This window comes from Phocoena sinus, chromosome 2 (assembly GCF_008692025.1).
Source record: "Phocoena sinus isolate mPhoSin1 chromosome 2, mPhoSin1.pri, whole genome shotgun sequence".
NCBI classification, from domain to species: Eukaryota; Metazoa; Chordata; class Mammalia; order Artiodactyla; family Phocoenidae; genus Phocoena; species Phocoena sinus.
In genome coordinates, this window is record NC_045764.1 from 20,201,035 (window position 1) to 20,214,965 (window position 13,931).

The following is a 13,931-nucleotide window of genomic DNA, read 5'->3' on the forward strand; positions in this document are numbered from 1 at the left end:
CACTGAACTCAGTTCTGCAGGGATGTTATGGCTGGTTGGGGGTGGTTAGTACAAAGAAATGAAACATAGTTGCCATCCTCAAAGTGGTCCATATCTAGTGCTAATTCCAGTGTAGCATTTTAAGTGCTTTAACAGAGAGAGGTATGCAGAGGATTTTATGGGCTCATGGAGGGAGTACTTAAGCCAGACTGAATGAGTCAGGAGAGATCTTCCCTAACAGCTTCCCAGTGTTTATTGAGTCTGACTCTTCTGTCAGACCTTTGGGATATAAAAGTGAAAAAGATAGTTCCTGCCCTCATGGAATTTGCAGTCTAATAACCCAGACAGATGGACAGTTGGAACACAGGGAGGGGGATGCAATATAATACTGTGGGTTAGCATAGGGTATTACATGTATAGGTAGAAGAGGCGCTTAATCTAGTCTTGGTGTGTCAGGAAAGGTTTCCTGGAAAAAATGGTGTTTATTTTAGAGACTCACCTGAGTCTCAAAGGCAGAGAAGAGAGATACACTGAGTCAAGAGGCTGCAGGTAAGACTGGAGACGTAGGCACAGCCCCGAGTGTGAGCACTGTGCTAAGGAACAAGGGTTTTCCCCCAGTGGTAGAGAGTAATTATTGAAGGATGTTAGGCAGGGAGGATAGGTATGATCAGATTTATGGTTTTAGGAAGGTCGGTGTGGAGGAGATAACTGAGGTGGCTGAGGCCAGAGGTAGACAGAACAGTGAAACGGCTGTTTTCAAAACCTACGGGGAAAACAATGAAGAGATGGTAAGGATGGGGGAGTGGGGAATAATAACTGGCTGTATGAAGAATTTTAGGAAGCAGAACTGATGAGATGTGATGGTGAGATACTAGGGACGAGGAAGGGAAAGCGCCCTCAGATAAGACCCCATATTCCAACATGAGCATCTGAGCGGGTGATGGTGCCAGTCACAGAGATGAGGAGGAGGAGGAGGGAGGAGGAGGAGGGTTTGGTCTGAAGCGCGAATGCTTGCGGGATGATCTAAAATGTACCCGTATTTGTTTGGGAACACACATAACCTTTTAACTGGTTTGCGTTTAAAATTATTTCTTGGCTGATGTTAAAAGTAGTTTGGTGTGGGGACTTCCCCGGGTGGTCCAGTGCTTAAGACTTCCTCCTTCATATGCAGGGGGTGTGGGTTCCATCCCTGGTGGGGGAGCTAAGATCCCATATCCCTCGAGACCAAAAGCAACCAAAACATAAAACAGAAGCAACATTGTAACAAATTCAATAAAGACTTTAAAATTGGTCCACATCAAAAAGAAAAAAGAAAGTAGTTTGCTATGTGTGTTGGGGGAGAAGGTTCTAAAGTGGTCTACATAACAGGTTGAAACTAGTCTTGATTTAAAACTGTTATGTATGTACAAATGAAAAGTTAAGCGTTGCGTTATGTTTTGTTCAAAGAACTTACAGGGTGAGGTCATTATCTCTAGCTCTGTTAAACACGGAACTGTTCTCTCTGTCTGGAAGAGTCAACATTTAATAAGCATTTACAAATTATAAAATAGATGTCAGGAGAGGAGCTAGGCTACAACGTGTATACTTTAGCAGATTCATAGACAAGAGAAACAATTGTGAAACTTGGTATACCCATAATTGAACTTATGAAAGAGCAGAATTTCCCCCAGTATACAATGGTTTTATGTGTATAGAAAGGCAGACCATGGGAAAGATTTGAATGTGTTTTAAAAAATTCATTCATTACTTTGTATATTAGTAAACATTAATTGCAAGCCTCCCATGTGCTAGGCCAGGCACTGTTTTAGATGCTGGGTTTCAATCAGTGAACATGCAGCCAGCCCCTGCCCTCCCTGAGCTTGCAGACACAGCCTTCTTTCAAAGCCTGAAGTCTTGCCTCCACCCGCCACCACCTGCCACCCCAGTCCAGACACCTGCTTGAAGCTCTTCAGTGCTTTCCCTCTACAGGCTTCAAATCCAGCATTGTTACTATGGTCGGTCTGCAGAATCTGGTCTCACCGAGCCTCTCCTCGCTCCTTAGAACTGATCTCACGCCATTCCATGCTGGCGCCACGCTGGCCTTCATGTAGTTCCTGTAACAGATCCTTCTCTCCTCATTGCCTCTCGTCTTGCTGTTGCGTCTGCCTCAGGTGCTCTCTCTGTGTCTCCTTCTCAACCTTTTGTCGTCCTTCAGAGCACAACTCAAATGTCACTTTTGCAGAGAGGCTGTCCCTATCCCACCCTGACTAAAGTGGGCTCCTCATTACTCTCCATCTTTAGGGCCTTGTTATTTTCCTTCATAACACTATTCACAATTAGTATTTAAAAGGTTGCTAGTTTATTTGTTGGCTTGTTTATTCTGTCTTCCTACGCCGACTCTTAGGCTTCATGAAGGTAGGAGCCATGTCCCGTCTGTTCACTGGTGACTTCCAGTACCTAGCGTAGTGCCTGGCACATAGTAAGTGCCAAGTAAAATGTTAAATGGCTGAATAAATTCAGTAATCTTAATCCTTAGTGTGGTGCTGTTTTTTAGAACTAGGAGTACTGTTTGAAGATCTTCAGCTGATCAGTCTGTGGTTCTCAACTGGCATCTGGTGGGTAGAGGTGAAGGTTGCTGCACAGAACACCCTCCCCCAACACACCCAGACAAAGAACTATCCAGTCCAAAACGTCTGTGGTGCTGAGGTTGAGGATCCTGAAGTAGATGATGATTGACTGCTTTTAATCACCTCCTGGAGCTGATGCTGAGGGCTCTGGGACAATTGTGAAACTGGGGGCTTTTAGTTTCCTTGTCTGTAGAGACACGTCAGATTTACCTAGTACAACATTGGATGGCACAAGCTCTCAGAATAAGGTTATTCTCAGCTGTTGTGCGTGGAACAGCCAGAGGCATTCACCCCTTTATTTATATTGTGGGTCCTTAATTTCAGTCACTAGTATATAAGCCTTGTTTTACGTAGAGTTCTCTTGAGTATTTCATTGGACAAGGCATAAGACCAAGCAGTTATGGGCTAATTTGTTTTAAAAACATGATTAGTGATATAACAATTAGTATGCTTGCATGCTCTTAGAAATACCTAGTAATTGTTTTTTCCCTTTTCTAGCCCTTTATCTTGAAATCTTATCACTGAGAGTAGAACTTTAGTTAGGAAGATAGAAACCTTAGAATGAAAGTATTTTGACTAGACTTTTTATTTTAGGAACAAATGATGAGAAAGAAACAAGCGATGCATCTCGATGCAAGATATGTCACAATGGTGGAGAATGCATATTACTACTGCAACCCACCTCCAGCTGAAAAAACAGTGAAAAAGAAACGTCCTCCTCTCCAGGAATATGTCCGGAAACTTTTGTACAAGGATCTCTCCAAGGTTACCACTGAGAAGGTAAATCTTAATGAAATCATAGAACAGTAGTCAACTTGAGATTTGTGGTAGTGCTAAGCTTATATAACATTCAACCAAATTAATTCTTTTTCGTCCTGATGATAATAGTACTGATTGCAGTGCACTTTCCTTCTAGCCCTGCACCAAATTGTTTTAGGTCAGGGACATATATTTCAGTTTTCCTAGATCAGCTTGTTTATCAATTGCTTCAGTGCCCCACAAAGTATAGATAGGAAATGTAAGTAGTTTGCATTATTCACATTTTGTAGATGGAGAAATTGAAGCAGAATTGTTAAAGTCCCAGCAGTGGAGTTTAGGAGAGGTAGGATTAAATCCCAAGTTCCATTATGATTGATTCCATACAAGTCATCATAAGAAGGAATTCATACGATGATACATAATGTATGGGACATATGTTTTATTTTCCTTTTATGATAGTAACTTCTTATTCTAATTAAAATGGTAATTCTTCTAAATTTGATGTTGATGCTGTGTGTATTTTTGAAACTATTACTTTGTCTCTGATGTTCTGTAATGAATTTGCCTTTAAATATTTTGCTTTCACTACAGGGGTTCTTAACCTTAAGTAGGCTTTAAGAGGCCCATGATCCTCTGGAATTTAATGATATTGAATCTCTGGGCCTGTCTGTATTTTTCCAGAAGAGGGTCTGTAGCTTTCTTTAGATTCTCAGCAGGGGTCAATTTCCAGAAAAGGTTAAGAACCACCGACCTGTTACCTTAATTATTGTAGTTACCTTGTTAGAACCTTCACTTTTAAGTGAGACATGTTGAGTAAACATTTTTTGGTCAACTCTACAAGTTGAAACAACATGGTATGGAACTTTTTTTCTTTTCAGGAAAAAAAATTGAAGCAAATTAACTTCTGGACAGAGGAAACCTATGGGGAGGATAAGAGGCATGGAATAATACATGTGTCATGGGTGGGCAGGGTAGAAGGTGATGACGAATGAGCGCAACTTTGAAAATTGAAGCCACCTTCAGGGATCCAGGGACAGTAGTTGTTTAAGACAACAGGATTTGAAAGCTGTTTTTAGAATGGCTAAAAGTTTGTAAAGTATGGAATGCTATGCATTTGAGATGACATTAACATTTCCATTGAAGCTGATATGAGAACATATTTAGTGCTTGAAAGGTAGATTGTGGATATAGAGTAGAGATGAAAGGACTACTTTACATACTGCCTACAGTATCCATTTTCTTTCAGAATAAAAATGGAAAGAACTTGATGATGACTAGAGCTCTGCTGATTATCTCATTACCAGTAGAGATTTTGAAAGTAATAGCTAACTTTTATGGGGTGCTTGTAATGCACCAGACACATTCCTACGTACTTCACGCACTTTAACTTGTCTAACCCTTAGACCAGACTTATGGAGTAAGTGCCTATCATCCCCCCTTTACATGCAAGGAAACTGTGTGATGTCAGTCTTGATGTTGTGTCCTCCATCTTTTTTTTTTTTTTAAGATTTTTTTGATGTGGACCATTTTTTTTTTAAGTCTTTATTGAATTTGTTACAATATTGCTTCTGTTTTATGTTTTGGTTTTTTGGCCTCGAGGCATGTGGGATCTTAGCTCCCTGTCCAGTGATCGAACCTGTACCCCATGCACTGGAAGGCAGTCTTAACCACTGGACCACCAGGGAAGTCCTGTGTCCTCCATCTTAAGGGATCTTTTAACCAGTTGACCTTGGGTTTATTTCCTATTGGAAATTTTTTCATTTATAAAAAGAAGTGTCTGAGGTTATTTACATCAAATGATGCACAAAAGAAAACATTATTTTTGTTAAAATCTTGGGTATTTCTTTCAGTGACCTGAGTATGAGTGTATACTGTTAGCTTGATTGAAGTCCTGGAAACTCTAGGAAATTTAAGGGCGTTATGGAAAGATAAAGGGAAAATGTGAATAAATTTTACCAATAATTAGAAAAATCTTATTTTTCCTATCTCTAAAGTTGAAGAGGCTGGTAGAGAATCTCTAGAGTATTTTCCATTTCAAAAGTTCTGTGACTGTACAATCATAATAAAATATTTGTATTATAGGGTATTTTGGACTACTTAGTGCTTATCTTAGTAATTTAAACAAAATTCTCTTCATTTAGGTTTTGAGACAGATGCGAAAGTTGCCTTGGCAGGACCAAGAAGTGAAAGACTATGTGATTTGTTGTATGATAAACATCTGGAATGTGAAATATAACAGCATTCATTGTGTAGCCAACCTCTTAGCAGGACTAGTGCTCTACCAGGAGGATGTTGGAATCCATGTTGTGGATGGAGTTTTAGAAGATATTCGATTAGGAATGGAGGTAACAAAGACCTGCAGCAAATTGGAATCTGTGGACAATTTAGACAGCCTTTAAGTCCTATTATAAGGATTTGAAAACCCTCTTTTCCCCATATGGTGTCATTACTATTACTTTTTTTGAAGATAATGATTTCTTAATAAACCCTGTTGTGTTAGATTTCCTAGTCTTCTCTCAGGCTAATGCTGAAGTATTTTTTGCCTTTTCTTCAAGTCCAGTTAAGCTTATTTTAGAAGAGTACAGTAAATTTTTATTATTTCCTGGTTACTATTGGCATTCACGTTATAGGAATTCATAAATTTATTAATTAGGAGAATTGGTAATCATTTGATAAGAATTTCTGTAAGAATTTCCCTCTTTCTATATGCTTTTTGTTTCTTTAATTCATGGATTTCAGAGAAAATAAGTTACAGAGGGCTGATAGGGAGAATTACATTTTAACTGTTTCATAAACTATTAATTCATTTAACAATAGCTTAATATTAAATTTAATACTTAACATGTTCTTTTTATTAAAACATTTTAAAGGTAGACATTTCGTAGAGAGAGATAAAGGACACCCAGAAGTGACTACCGATTAGAAAAGAACCCATTATTTATTCTCTGTTCAGTGAGTGATGTTGTCAAGTGACATAGGGGAATTTTACCTCTTCTCAAACACATTGCTATTCTTTAATGGAAATCTGCTTTTTTTTCTTCCCCCTTTAGGTTAATCAACCTAAATTTAATCAGAGACGTATCAGCAGTGCCAAGTTCTTAGGGGAACTTTATAATTACCGAATGGTGGAATCCGCTGTTATTTTTAGAACTCTTTATTCTTTTACTTCATTTGGTGTTAACCCTGATGGCTCTCCAAGTTCACTGGACCCTCCCGAGCACTCTTTTCAGGATTAGACTAGTGTGCACTATTTGGATACCTGTGGCCAGTACTTTGACAGAGGTTTCTAGTAAACGAAAACTCGATTGCTTCCTTGTGTATTTTCAGGTATGTAATTGAAATAAGCAGTTGGCATCATTTAATGCATTGCTTGTGTTATAAAAATATTAGAGAAGAAACCCTGTAGCATTCATATATGATGTATAAGGTATATTCATAGTTAGGTGAGATTTATTCTTCTTGCAAGTATGCTTAGCTTTAGACGTTTTAAAATAATATGATGGGATTTCCCTGGCGGTCCAGTGGTTAAGACTCTGTGCTTCCTGCTGGGGGCACAGGTTCGATCCCTGGTCAGGGAACTAAGATCCTGCATGCCGCACGGCATGGCCATAAAAAGAAAGAAAAATTTAAAAATATATATATGATGAATTCTATCATAAACATTCTGATTACATTTTAAGTTTTATAATTGATGATTGATCATTAATTTTGGGAATTATTTTGGTGCTTTTATAAATTTGGTTTAGTAAGTTTAATAAGTTTGGTTTAGTAAGTTTAATAAGTTTATAAATTTTGGTATAGTATGGATTATTTTGTATTTGGTACGTAATTCATGAATCAAATTACTTGTAATATTTATGCATTTGATAATATTCTCACTCATCTGTGTTCTGGTTTTATATCTAAAATTCTTGTTTCTAAATTAAAAAAAAACCCATCATTAACATTGAAAGAAATATTTGTTCATTTATTGCTAAACTCTTGGGTTGTGCTTTCCATATCTTAAGTTACTTATGTAAACTGGTGATTTAGAGCAAGTACAGTATAAATTAAATTCAGATACAAATACAGAGACAGTTCAATAGCTTCTATACAGTTCATGTTCCAAAAGTTAGCTGTAGCTTGGTTGTCTGGAACCTAATCATTATTTCCCATCAAATACAATGTTATAAGTACTGATTGGGGGGAATAGCTCACTATCGAATTCTCCAGATGTTACTGAAGTAAAGTACCAATGGTACCATTCAGTTCTATTTGATCATTCCTTTCTATCTAATCTGTTATGTTGTTTTTGTTTACCCATTGACAAAGAAAATAAATTTAAAACTACAAATTTGAGGTGTCAAAAATACATCCACATAGTAGCTGATGTTAAGTGGGGGTAACTACTCTTGGGGAAGAGCTGTTTGTAACTTTCTCCTATTACTTTATCTTTGCATTAGAGGGTAACTTGTTACTTTCTTGTTCTCTGAATTGATGAGCCAAAAATGGGAAAGGTGTATTGAAGATTTGAGACTCAGATTCTCTGTTCCATGTAAGAAATGCCTTAAGTTGGAGACTGCCTGTATTTAAAACCAAAGTTTTGCTGCAGGATATCAGTGATCACTATCAGTGTCCAAAGCAGGATCCCTTTCAGAAGAGTGTTATTATTTGCACTCACTCTGACATCACTGGCAGAGAGAAAAGAGCCACTCAGAAATATTCAGGAGTAGAAAGAGACAAAAGTATTTTCCACATTGATTAATAGCAGGAATGTGTAGCAGGGATATACTTAGGGCACGGGAGTAAGAAGTGAGTGAGGCCTGGGAGATGCAGTCAGTGTGTGCTGCCTGTAACACAGTGTCCAGTTACATATTGGAAGGCAGATAGAAAGGCTCACTTGCAGCAGTGCTTCTAAACTTCAGTGTGTACACACATCACCTGGCTATATTGTTAAGATGCACACTGTGATTCAGTTGGCCTAGGGTAGGGGACGTCTCAGATTCTGTATGTCTAATAAGCTCTGAGTTCCCACACTTTGAGTAGCAAAGACCTAGAAGAAACTGGACAGGAAGATTAAACACCCAGAGGAACACCTGTTTATATACAAGTAAATTCATGGGTTGTGCTTTTTAGTTAAATTTGAGAATTACAAGTACAAAATAGAATGAAGGAGCCAAGCTAGGAGACGAGGGAAAATATCTAAATGGTGCCATATACACAGTAGATGTTCAATAAATGCTTGTTGATTACTGATTTTTATATATTCAGAAACCCTATCTTTAGATACTTTGACTCTTTAAAAAAAATCAAAGCAGGTAGTATAGAGAAAATAATTATAATTTATCAAAACCGTTGCCTTGAATTTGGTTGTTTTTGTAAAATTAAATATTTAAGCCCTATTTGGGATTTGGGAGTGGAGTTTCTGCCTGGTTTCAGTACCTGAAAATTTATTTGCTGTTTTTATTTATTTATAATTTTTCCTTGCCTTTAAAAAAGATTATGACAGTTACAATAAAAAATATATTTAAATTAAAGTCACCAGATGGGTTAGGAACTATATATATGGAGGGAAATAAATGTGCTAGAATCATTGCTGTTGACCATTAATAAAAATGGTAGGTGTCTTGTACAACTAACTCTTTAGTTGTTATAACTAGGTGATGTCACGATACAGATTATTTTAAATATTTTGTTATTAATTTCTTATAGCTAAATTTATTTTTCATTTGTTATCAGCGTTATGTTTGGTGGAAGAAAAGTTTGGAGGTTTGGACAAAAGACCATCCATTTCCTATTGACATAGATTACATGATCAGTGACACACTAGAACTGCTAAGACCAAAGATCAAACTCTGTAATTCTCTGGAAGAATCCATCAGGCAGGTACACGACTTGGAACAAGAATTCTTAATAAAACTAGGTAAGCAATTAATTACAGAGAGAAAATAAAGATGGTATTTGGCAGATCATTTCTAGAATTTGCTTTATAATGTTTTTAGTTAGCGTTTACTTTTGTATACTTTCTGTCTTTCGATGTTGAGTGTTACATAATAGTGTTAGGTAAGACCTGGCTGACTTACTTCTTGATTTCATTAAATAATCCCAAATTGGAGGAAAACAGTCATGTAAAACTTGAAGCAAATAATAATGATGGAAAAAAAATAATCCTGTCAGCCTCTCTTAATTTTAGAATTTTTGGTTGCTAATTTAAAACCTACTTTTGATGAAAGCATCTCATATACAGTATATATTTTCAATAACACTATTTCCTAAGACAGTGCAGGCTTGACACTATATAAGGGGGGTGCCAGTTAGAAGTTTGAAACTATCCTACCAAATTTTAGATCCTAGTCACTGGGGGAGTTGTCTCTGTTTCTAAAGACTAGAGAACATGTGAGAAACGTGCTACAGGAGGATTGGTCACTTTACTTTCTCAGTATTCTTCTGCGATTGTTCTGGAAGAAGAGGTAGCATTTGAATGGCTCCCCTAAAGGACTGTAGGAGCCGACTAGCCTTGCCAGTGGAAATAACTGGAACAGGGTGGGGCCTTACCAGTCTGGTATGCTTGCTGATAGTTCTTAACATGTTGTATTGTAGTCATTTCAAAGTGACATATAGTTTCAGCCTATGAAGCTAGTATTTTATTAGGAGATTATTTATTGGGAGACCCTTACCTTGACCAGTTATACTAATTGTATACATTTACTATGTTGCATAGCTGAAAAACCACTTTTCATGGCAAAGGCATTGGTGATCCTTTTCCTTTAAGACTATTTTTTCATATTACATCCAGCATATTAATAGGGTTTCTTTCTCCAAGGTAAATCCTGTTTTGGAGAATTCGATTGCTGTTATCTAGTTGAGCATTATTTGAAAGGTGCTACTGATTATGCAACTATTCACTTTTCCTAATTCTCAACCCATAAAGGCGTATGTGATTCTTTTTGTTCTTTGAACTTTGTCCCAGTATCTACTTTCTTTTCCTTTTCAGATTTCTAATTGTATAAAATGATCGTTTCAAGTAGAGTGTTTATTTATCTACGTACTTATTTCATTTACTTTATATGGTTTGAAATAGTCTTAGCCTTGTTTCCCAAAGACTTTCATGAATGGCTCTCTCTGTGTAGTGGGCATGAGGAAATACTAGTTGGATACCCAGTTTGGTAGCAGTAAAGAAAGCAGTATGCTTTATCCTTTATCGAGCAAAGAGTTAAATTAAAGGACTTCGGGCTTCTTTTGAGGAGTCTGTCTTTGTTTAGAATATGGAAAGGAAAAAAATAGGTCACCATTTGCCAGTGCAACTCTAAGGATGGTGGCAACTAGAATCAATATGCTCCCAAGTTGTCCCATTTTCCTTCTGTTTTAGAGTCTAAATATCATAGAGAAGATATACATGAATAAATCTATATTAAATCTGTTTCCTGTTGGTAAACCATAAGATAATATAGCATCTTGCTTTTGGTAGTTTTTTGTTTTCAAGCACTTGCAAATTCATTATCATTTCAATCTTATAGCTACCCAATGCTAACTTAATAACATTTTCTTATATTTTAAAAACCATTTTAATATTATTAAAAGTAATGAAGTGTTCATGGCAGACATTTTGAAAAATGCCGAGAAGACAGAAATCACTGATATTTCATATGCACGGAGAATCATGTGTTAACATTTTGATATATGTTCTTCTATTTAAAAAATATTTATTCACGTGTTTGCAGTTTTATAACTGACATTTTTTTCTAATATATTATGAAATTTCTTCCTGACGTGAAATACTTTTCTAAATATTTAATATTTTACAAGACTGGCTATTTTCCTTTGTATGAATGTGTTAATTCTGTTGTTTGACACATTATTTCTAATCTTGCACCCCTATAAATAACATTATTATGTTACTTGTGTGTGTATCTTGGTTTTCTCAGGATAGAGAGAATTATTGGCTCTAAGACACATTTTTTTGTTTCTTTTAACATCTTCATTGGAGTATAATTGCTTTACAATGGTGTGTTAGTTTCCGCTTTATAACAAAGTGAATCAGTTATACATATACATATGTTCCCATATCTCTTCCCTCTTGCATCTCCCTCCCTCCCACCCTCCCTATCCCACCCCTCTAGGTGGTCACAAAGCACCGAGCAGATATCCCTGTGCCATGCGGCTGCTTCCCACTAGCTATCTATTTTACGTTTGGTAGTGTATATATGTCCATGCCACTCTCTCACTTTGTCATAGCTTACCCTTCCCCCTCCCCATTTCCTCAAGTCCATTCTCTAGTAAGACACACTTTAAGAACAAAACCAAAATGGTAATAGGCAATGTAATTTAATTCTGGTTTGGGAGTTCTAGATTATATTATAATATTATAAAAGGAACAGAAATGGGAAGAAGAAAAGTGAAAAAAGAAAAGTCATATGAATAAATTACTTATAAAACAGAAGAGTGTATTTCATAAATTAAAAACAAAATCAGTAGAATAAAATGAAAGCCCAGAAGTTGCCCCAATTAAATACAAAACAATTTAGTGTATGACGAAATAGGAATCTTAAAAATAGGATAAGAACAACAGATGAGCATTTAGGGGGAAAATTGATATAAAGCCACATCTTATGTCATCAAACTCCAGATGGATTGAGGAGTTAAATATTTATTTTCTAAAAGTTAAAAATAGATCTGATCATCAGATATTTGGAGAGGTGGTAATTTTCCTAAATTTTAAAATGATGCAAGAAAGCACACATATGTTGGCAGATTTGGCTGTTTAAAACTTTTGTACGATGAAAGAAATAACTAAGATTGAAGTGAAAATAGTTTCTGTGCCAGGTTATTATCACTTACATAAAGAACACAGGCAAATTGATACACAACAGATAGATGAACATAACATAATCAAATGAGGGAGGGCAGGGAAGAGTTGGTATTTTTATTGAGTACTTCCAGTTTGCCAAAATTAAAGTGGAAGGTAACGTTGTTCATATTTGACAAGTGAGTTATGTAAAGCCCAAATCAAAATACTAGGTTAACAGTCGAGCCAGAATTCGAAGACCGTGCTCTTTCTGACATATTAAGTATGTGGGGAAAATGCTCAGCATGTCTAGTGAGCAGAGAAATACAAATGAAAGCCATTTGAAAGGGAGTATCACAATTATTACTCTGTCTGTTATGAGCAGGAAAACTGAGGCACCAAGCAGCTCAAATTCAAGAGAACAGTATTTGATTTTGGTCCCCAAGTACACTTAATTCTGACCCACGTTTTAAATATTTTACTGTCTAGATTTTACGTTTTATTAACCATATGTCCTTTGTACATTTTTATCTGCATTGTTTATTTTAGATTGACAGTGTCCTAGAGGTCAGCAACTGAATGGTTTATTATACAGCTTAGCAAATGCAAAATATATCCATAAACTGCTTTTGAAACTAACTTGCAATGCAAATGAAAATATGTTAGAAATAGTAGAATTTTCCTTACAAATTAGATGTACGGCTATCAAAACAAAGCTACTTATCCATTAGAGTTCTTCCCGTGACACGTATTTTAAAGTGGCTATAAAAAAGGTATAATGGTATATTAGGCCATGTGAGTTTATCAGCACTGTGATATTTTTATTGAGAGTGCTTAGATTTATATAGTCCTGACTTTTAATTTTTTGCCTTTGATAACATAAAAGCCCATTATATTGCTTCTGAAATTCCAAATAAATAAATAAAATAGTAAGTTAATGGTATCTCAATCTGAGATAGCAGTTTTTTCCCTCAGTATTTTTTTTTTTAAAACAGATCTCTCTGAGCTTTATCCATCTTTTCTCAATTTTTTTTTTTAAATTTCCAAACTTGAATGTACCTACTTTCATCACTCTGTACATCTGTGTTTTTGTCAGTTCTTAATTGGTTAGACTTAAGACACGAGTACTTTTTTGTTTTTGTTGGTTGTGTTAGTTATTCAAACTTTCTGGGCTTCAGTATACCTTATAAAATGAAAGGGTTAAATCACATCGTCACTAAAGTTTCTGTCTGCTCTAATTGTCTAAGATTCTGTGAATAAACAAGTATTTACTAAACACCTACTGTGTATTTATCAATATATGGCCTCTAATGAGTTTTGAATATAGAAAAAAAGTTTTTTGTTCTCAAGGCTCTTATAATCTGATGTAACATGTATTGAAATCATTAGAAAAACCATTACATGGTGTATCTTTAAATGTAAAGTGCTGTGCTCAATTCTCCAAGTGCTTTAGAGTAAGTAGGAGGAAAAGTAGTACTCAGTGAGTTTATGCAGGAAGTGAAACTTAGACTGAATTTGAAGAATGTATAGGATTTGAAAGTGCATATTGAATGATATTCTCTATGGAGAAGCAATTTGATGATCACGAACGCAAGGTAGTGTACTTTGTGACACAGAAGAGTCTACCCCAACTATAGGAAAAGGCTTGATTAGGACTAGGGAGCGTGGGGAAAAGTCAGATCAGATGAGACCATGGTATGTGCATCTTGAAAGTAGAGAGTAGTTTGGAACTCAAATGACAATAAAAAAGAATTGACTAGGCAGCAAAATGTGGATGAACATGAGGAAGAGGAAGGAGATTCAAGCCAGGGAATTCCCTTTGG

General features: G+C 36.2%; 1 protein-coding gene across 1 annotated transcript in view; it reads left to right on the forward strand.

Moving 5' to 3' along the window:
* The window catches only part of UPF2 (UPF2 regulator of nonsense mediated mRNA decay), a 91,421-nt gene that overhangs the window by 58,787 nt on the left and 18,703 nt on the right, over positions 1-13,931 (forward strand). The window contains 5 exon segments of the mRNA XM_032622592.1: positions 3,180-3,365; positions 5,486-5,689; positions 6,395-6,628; positions 6,630-6,671; positions 9,063-9,246. Coding sequence (XP_032478483.1) covers positions 3,180-3,365; positions 5,486-5,689; positions 6,395-6,628; positions 6,630-6,671; positions 9,063-9,246 — 850 coding nt within the window.